Source organism: Siphateles boraxobius, unplaced genomic scaffold (assembly GCF_051911475.1).
Source record: "Siphateles boraxobius isolate OS27281-9 unplaced genomic scaffold, OSU_SipBor_1 25, whole genome shotgun sequence".
Classification (NCBI taxonomy): Eukaryota; Metazoa; Chordata; class Actinopteri; order Cypriniformes; family Leuciscidae; genus Siphateles; species Siphateles boraxobius.
Window position 1 is genome coordinate 4,259,840 of NW_027508866.1, and position 7,987 is coordinate 4,267,826.

A 7,987-nucleotide genomic window follows, 5' to 3' on the forward strand; every position below is an offset into this window, starting at 1 on the left:
GTATTGCACTGTCTGTGTGCTCTCGTGTATCATTAGGAGTGCCTGGTAGGTGTAAACAGTGAGAGATCGTGTGGGAGGTTTTGCTGATGGCGCGACGCTTAATAGACGCACGGGCGCGCTCCCATATGGATAAAAAGAGCGAATAAAATATAAGATCAGACTTGTAGGTGTAAACAGTGAGAGATCTTGTGGCAGGTTTTGGTGATGGCGCGAGGCTTAAAAGAGCAACGAGCGCGCTCCCATATACGGATAAAAAGAGCGAATAAAATATAAGATCAGATGAGAAAAAGGTAAATAAGATCAGTATTGCACTGTCTGTGTGCTCTTGTGTATCATTAGGAGTGTCTGGTAGGTGTAAACAGTGAGAGATCGTGTGGCAGGTGTGACGCTTAGTAGCCCAGGCGGGAGCCAAGAGATGCTCTCCCTTATGGGCAAAAAGAGCGAATAAAAAAATAAGATCAGCATTGCACTGTCTGTGGGTTCGTCTGGTAAATTAAAACAGTGAGAGATTTTGAGGCAGGCGCAAGCCTATGTCACGAGACTGGTGCTCAGGATTTTAAAAAAGTGGGTACAGTAGTTGCAAGGCGGGCGAAAATATTGACCTATTGTGCGTACCGTTCTGGCTCCTCCAGGGGATATGCGCTGCATTTGGTTTAAAAACATATCTTACATATTGTGTAAGTTCGAGTGGCAGGCACATATAAGGCGCGAATATCTGTGACTGGTCGAGTGGCAGGCGCATATAACGCAGTGGCAGGCGCATATATCCGTGACTGGTCGAGTGGCAGGCGCATGTAACGCAGTGGCAGGCGCATATATCCGTGACTGGTCGAGTGGCAGGCGCATGTAACGCAGTGGCAGGCGCATATATCCGTGACTGGTCGAGTGGCAGGCGCATATATCCGTGACTGGTCGAGTGGCAGGCACATATAAGGCGCGAATATCTGTGACTGGTCGAGTGGCGCCGCATATATGGCAGGCGCATATAACGCAGTGGCAGGCGCATATATCCGTGACTGGTCGAGTGACAGGCGCATATATCCGTGACTGGTCGAGTGGCAGGCACATGTAACGCAGTGGCAGGCGCATATATCCGTGTCTGGTCGAGTGGCAGGCGCATATATCCGTGACTGGTCGAGTGGCAGGTGCATGTAACGCAGTGGCAGGCACATATATCCGTGACTGGTCGAGTGGCAGGTGCATGTAACGCAATGGCAGGCGCATATATCCGTGACCGGTCGAGTGGCAGCTCCCCTGCCACGCAAAGATTTTACCCCCTCTCCTATTTGCGTTATACAGTATGTAGGCCTATGGCTTATTGGTCTTTGTGTGTTGTTGCTGGTTTTGCGTTATATGTATAGCATATTGGTCTTTGTGTGTTGTTGCTGGTTTTGCATTATATGTATATGGCATATTGGTCTTTGTGTGTTGTTGCTGGTATACGTTGCAAATAGAGGGGCAGCACAATTGTTTTTCGCCTAGAGCGGCAGAAGTGCATTCGTCGGTTCTGGGGGTGAGTTTTCATAAACATCAAAGTTTGTCGTTCTGTGTTCATTCTAAGAACACGTACCCGTTACTCATGTTTAGTCCATGTTTAGACCTTCCCATACCTACCTATTGTTATTAGCTAGCTCAGGAAAGAAAAAAAAGCTGTAAAGCAGAGGGGGGAGCTTTACAGGGGGGAGCTTTACAGGGGGTATGGCTTGTCTAAATGAGATGTAAATGAGGCCTATTGTCACTCATAGCAGCAGAGAGAGGTGAGAACTGCACAATAATTAGAGGTCGTTATCTAACCTTTTAGCTTTTTTGATTGCCTACCTTCAAATGGCCACAACTTCTCCAAATATTATCAGATTTCCATGTGTTACACATCGTTGGAAAGCTTGGACACTACACTTTCAGAATCTATGAATAACTCCAAATGCCCCAGAACCAACTTCTGTCTCTACTTTCCGTGATCGGTCACATATATCAGTCAGGTCATCTTAGAAACAAAACAAAAAACACAGAGCATGCATCTATAATTCTACATTTTTCACACAAATACTTTTTAGGTAAGTATGGAATAATTCTTATAGCTGCGTAAGATGTTTAACAGCAGTTATAATTACAATTATTTGGATTGCCAAAACATCCGCTGATAGCTTATTACTTACCAGTCTCTAGGAGAAGAGTGACATCGATTTGCAGCCTGTGTGTGATGATAGCCTCTTCCGTATTTGTAAACTATACCATCTCATTTTTCAAAAGTTCTTCTGCAAACTGAAAAAGACATTTTATGATTACATTAAAAAAATCATGTTACAGAGACATAAATCTGGTGTCCGTGAACAACTTTATAGATTTAGTTTATACAACTTTATAGTAAAAGTCTTAACTGAACAATGGTCATATTATAATGTGAGGGTGAGGACATTGCTCTGAATAGTAAACATACCTTCAAGGCAAAGACTCCACACGAGGTACTGTCCGATTGTTTGGGATGTGGGACTGTGTCACATGTCCACCTTGAGACATTGGATCCCTTGTTTCGCATGAATGCTCTGAAGAAAGAAAATAACAATATTAAAAATGTTATGTAATGTTTTGCAATTTTGTCATACACAGTAGGGGTCAATGCCACCAGGTATGCATTTTTAAACTGTAACAAAAACAAGACAAATAAAAACTATTTTTTAAATATTTTTTTAGATTTGTAAGCTTTTCACAGCTTTATAGAGCTCCTCGGTGGATGGGTGATAACGTACTCAGTTACTAACACAACCTCGGTTCCCTGAGAGTAGGGAACGAGTATTGCGTAGCTATACGCAGTGGGGAAACTTCTTTCCTCAGAATATTGAAACATCATGTAAAGTGCATTGCAGCTTAGGTACATAGCCATGCCTGGGTTTGAAAGTGACCTTGGAGTCACCTACTCACAGAATCACAGAGAGCGCATGCAGATTTGCCACTCGAATTGGCGAATTTGGGCTTCTTTTATAGATGTAGCCACGCCCATTTCGGCGGAAATACCTTGCCATTGGATATGCAATTGCCGCAGCACAGCCAATGAGTGAGCCAGTCACTCACTGTGCTCGCTGTGCAGCTGCAATGCGCTTTACATAATTCTTCAATAATCTGAGTAAAGGAGTTTCCCCACTGCCTATAGCTAAGTGACCGTTCTCGAAAGGTAACCTCACTTGTGGCCTGTGTAAAGAATGAAAAGCTCTAATGGTGGCTAAAATCCTGTGCTGCCAACTACTCCTTTACTCTTTTATGATTATTTTATTTTTTGACAGTGGATATACTAAATTAAATGTTAATAATGCTAAAGTTTAATTTTTACAGCTATCCTGGTGTAACCCAGGTCAAAATTGAGCTGATCAGAAAAATAAATATAATTTGTAATAATTGTATTCTCACTCAAAATGCTGAAATAAGTAACATAATGTGTTGCCAAAGTCGTTCTGCTGTGCCATGAACATTAAAATAATTAACTATAATAATTAAAGCGTGACGTTTGTCATAAGACGGGCGCTGTGTATGACGTCACTGAAATGAGATGCATAATTGCAGAGAGCACGAGCTTCATAGATCGCGAGTGAAATCAAAGTGGATCAAAAGGCAAATATAACATTCATCCTTGTTTAATTTACATAAATACTAAGCCCTGTTAAATCCGATGTGACTGATTAATTTTGTATTGAAATCCCCCGGATTTGGTGAGTTTCATGATAATATAATATTCAATTCTCTGAAATGAAGTGTTAATGAGTTGTATTCACGTTCTGAAGTGTTTTATGTGTTTATATGCATTTATTGTTCAGATGGTATGTATAATGTGTTGTAACTCTATGTATTGTATTTCTGAAGACCTCACAAATGCATAAATAGTGGGGTAATATCATTTATGAAAATGATTTATGCATTGAGCAACTAAGTGCTCAAATAGTATTTTTCACCTAGTCGAGTTAATATATGAAAGATATTTTGAGTTTAGAAGTCATACTAATGGCCTTTGATGTTTATTATGCTGTTTGTATAAACAGGTCAGGTTTTTTTTTCGATTCGGGAATACGCTGATGATGGCGAACCTCCCAGCTGAAAAGTCCCAAACAGACAAGAAATCTCTTGAGATTAAGATTCTTAGGGTTAAGATTGTTGACACGTATACACATTTCCATTGCCAACACTTAGTGTCAGATAACTTATTGCTATTGCTTCATTGCTTTGCCATTGCTACACATTCTATGACTGCTCCACAGACTACTTGTTGCAAAACTTGCACCCTTTGTTAGAACATTTTATTTTACAGGCCTTTCTGAAAAAAAATTCCAATGCCTTATATGGGAAGGCCTCAGGACAGGGTCCATTGATGGAGATCCTCAAGCAGGCAGCCAGGTGTTCTCCTTGATCTGGTTTCGGAAGTCTGTTTTCACCTAAGGACAAAGCAAAAATAAAATAAAAATTACCACAAAATGCACTAATATAAATAAAATTTATAATTATTTGTTGTGCTTGTCAAATTGATGTTCTTACCCTGTTCATTGTTGAGATATCACAGTTCACACTGGAAACTGGGATAACTATTGCAATGCCCACAAGAAGGCTCAGGCAGGGGTAGAGGTTGGCCCACTCATCAAACTCACTTGCCACTTGTGAACCATAGTTGACTTTAGAAATATTTTAATACACCCACCTTGGATGACCCAGTGAGAACATGATTCTTGAACGAGAACCACTCCTGCAGTACCTCATTTTCATGCTGAGGGCAAATTTTCCTGGCGAGAGTCTGCATCTGAGAGATCTTGATTATATCATCTTCTGGAGTAGCTCTACCAAGTGGTCCCAAAACACTGAAGGCACCAAGATCATGGAACCGCCTTTCCAGGTGTGTTTCCAGGCCAGTAATGTAAGGGTGGATGACCTACAATGAACAGATCATCAACATCTTTTTAGGTAGAGCCTACACCCACCTTTACTATAGTCAATAAGGGTCAGGCCATAGAGTCTGTTCAGGAGTACAAATAACATTTTCTTTGAAGAGGAAAGGGAAAATTCATTAGTTTTAAACATAGGCATTTACCTCTCGCTGGAATTTGGCCCACAGCTCCTCCCTCGACACTTCGTGGACATCTCGCCCTCTCCTGTTCCTCTCCTCCTCATGCTGTATGTTGAAGGCTCCAAGTCCGTGTAGATCATCGAGGTCCTGATGAAAACGAGACAGGAATGATCCAGGCAGTGGAGTCTGTCCAGGCTCTTTGATGCTCCTGAGAGTCTGAATTGTGACTGGAACCTACATTTAAAAAAGAGTAGCTGCTGTTTAGTAGACCTGCAAACAATCCTCATTTCAATGTATCAAATCAAACTGAATTAAAAAAAAACATACCTGCTCCTTGATATGTAGAAAGTTGACATGTGCTTTTTGATAGATTTTGGGCAGGCATGCGAGTGTAGTGAACTTTTCCCTTATAGAAAAGTTAGAAGCTCAGACCAGGAGACGGAGGAAGTTTTCCAAGCAGAAGTTCTTTTATTGCTTTTCGCTGCAGTCATACCAACATCGTCTGACTTCTTGAGTCAAACATTGTAATATATATACATTATAAGAGGGAGGGATTACATTGTGATGGTGGAAACTCATATACAGGTTTAGGAACCTGTATTAAAAGAGAGAGGGAAAAAACCTATTCAAACCCTGAGACTCCAGAACAGGAATGACAGGACTCTCTCTTGCTAAGACAAAAGCTCGCGAGAGTCTCCAAGAGTTTCACTAACATGTTTCATTTAACTTACAATAGAAAGAAAACCCGTCTGACAGCTGTATATAGAGACACAGAATAAGACAGGACTTTCTTGCTCCACAGCTGAATGCTAAATTCAATTTACAGAACTTTCTCAGTTTATATATGATAGTATTAGAAGTTAAATTAAACATTTGACAAAGTTGTATTCCTTCAATTCCCCCTTTGGGAGTTCTAAATAACTCCCACACTATATACAAATTTAAAAAATTAAAAATTCATTCTTGCAACTTGTGATAGTTACAGGCACATAATGCGCTCTGTGTTTGCTTTTCTGTAACTGCATGCTGACACAGAAAACAAACATGCAATCAGGGTTTGTGAAGTTCTTACGGATAATAGTCTTTTCTGGTAGGAACTGTGATTTTCTCATGAGAGGCGTGATTCATATGTTGAATAAAACACTTGATACTGTGGACGCATAGATAGTACGCCAATAGAACAAACAACAACATAATTGCTATTTCCTTTATCCACAGCCAGGGTTTACCAATCAAGTTTCCGAACAATGAAGACTTATCTTCAGTCATCTGGTGTAATTTTGCTGAAAGATAAAGAATGTCTTGTTGGATTTTGTTCAAGTTCTCTGTTGGATCCATTAACCCGGTGCAGCACTCAGGTCCGATGATGGTGCAGGCTCCTCCTTGAGTTGCTAGAATGTAATCCAAGGCCACTCTGTTCTGTAAGATCATTATCTTGTGCGAAGCGAGAGTGTCCGTGATGTTACCAAGGGCTAAAGCCGTATCATTGGCCAATTTCTGTACAGAATTTGATAAGCTTCTGACTTGATCAAGGGCTTGCATGACACCATAAGATGGTATTAATGCTCCAAGAGTTCTTGACCAGCATGTTTGTGCACAAGTGAGTCCTGGAATGCAGCCATCTGCTTCGTTAGTGGTAGGAGCTGAATTTTGTAGCTGTGGGGAGCTTGGGGTGGAGTGTGTATTTTCTCTGATAGCTGGTAGAATATAAACCAGGGTGCACCTTCCGTTAAATTGGCTGGGGAGGATGCTGTAGACAGAAGTTCCACATAACCAAAAAGTGTCAGTTGGTGGAGAGATCATACACAACTGATTTATTTAAAAAAAAATTGGTAGGGATGGGTTTCTGGAGAAACACTCTGTTAAGTCATTTTCCTCTTTCTTATCTGTGGTAGTAACGTACACATGGGATTCTGTTCCTCTTTCAATCACAAAGCTGCAACGTTCACGAGGAATTTCACCCAGTGGAGTCGATGCTGGAGCATAATTTTCCACGCACCAATAGAACATCATTGGCAGGAGTAGATCTGTCATGATGGGAGTAGCTGAAGTTAGGTTGCAGGATGGTAATCCTGGAATGCAACACAGAGAAGCGGGAGGAATTGTTATGTTGTGACATGTATCCTTGTTGTATAATCCACTGGTATGATGATTGAATAAGGTACACGTGTCACATTTGGAGATAGGGTGGGCCACCCATGGGATTCCTGCTCCTACTGAAGGTTCGTGGGGCATGCAAACGTTCTTCCCAGCAAACAAGGCATTTCTTGACATATTCATCAGTTCTAAGAATATGTTGTTTCTGGAGTCCACACTCTGTGCGATGTCTATGATGCTTAGTAGAACGACAATCTTGATCATGTTGATGGATGACTGAAGGTTTCGTATGTGAGTCTCTGCGTTGTGTATTTTTTTTTTCTTTCGTGATAGTTGGTTCGGCAGTGAGTCTAGTTCATCTCTGGAGGTTGTGGCTTCATACGCAGGTGAGGAGGTTGGTGCATATGGGTCCCAGACAGTCATTAATGGTATCTGCACAGAGCAAGAAAGAAAAACAAAAGACAGTAGAGCAGTATTTGTTCAAACACTAGGTTTGTGAACTTTTTCTGAGTCTGCTAGACAGTGGAGCAGTATTTGTTCAAACACTAGGGTTGTAAACTTTTCTGAGTCTGCTATTGTTGATTTCCTCTTTCCCTATTTCTTAAACCTTTGACACCTAAGGAACAGTGAGGTAAGGATGGACTAGGATAGGGCCTATGAGGGAAGTCTTCACCCCAGGGTTAACCCCCGAAGCCTGTTGCGTTCGGTTCTTCCCGGGGCTCCTCACTGGTTCCGTGTCCTAACCTATCCCTGTTGGTGGGGGAACAACCTTACAGTGTGTACAATGAGTCCAGGTTTTCCGTCCCTGACACAATACTGCAGCTGCTGTAATCAACATCACTTGATGTG

General features: G+C 41.5%; 1 protein-coding gene across 1 annotated transcript; it reads right to left on the reverse strand.

Moving 5' to 3' along the window:
• Positions 1-4,641: 4,641 nt before the first annotated feature.
• On the reverse strand, positions 4,642-7,402 carry LOC143750717 (uncharacterized). The gene is made up of 5 exons (XM_077243892.1): positions 7,357-7,402; positions 7,041-7,113; positions 5,369-5,447; positions 5,066-5,275; positions 4,642-4,906 (listed from the first exon to the last, which is right to left on the reverse strand). The coding sequence occupies exons 1-5, from the start codon at positions 7,400-7,402 to the stop codon at positions 4,655-4,657; spliced, it is 660 nt and encodes a 219-aa protein (XP_077100007.1). The 3' UTR covers positions 4,642-4,654.
• Between the last annotated feature and the right edge of the window lie 585 nt (positions 7,403-7,987).

Bases quoted from the DNA above. Each gene is read 5' to 3' on its own strand.
- LOC143750717 (XM_077243892.1), bottom strand. From the start codon at position 7,402: ATGATCAAGATTGTCGTTCTACTAAGCATCATAGACATCGCACAGA. The intron at 7,114-7,356 runs GTGTGGACTCCA...GTTGCATTCCAG, and splicing joins CATCATAGACATCGCACAGA to GATTACCATCCTGCAACCTA. The intron at 4,907-5,065 runs GTAAATGCCTAT...TGTTCATTGTAG, and splicing joins GGGCCAAATTCCAGCGAGAG to GTCATCCACCCTTACATTAC.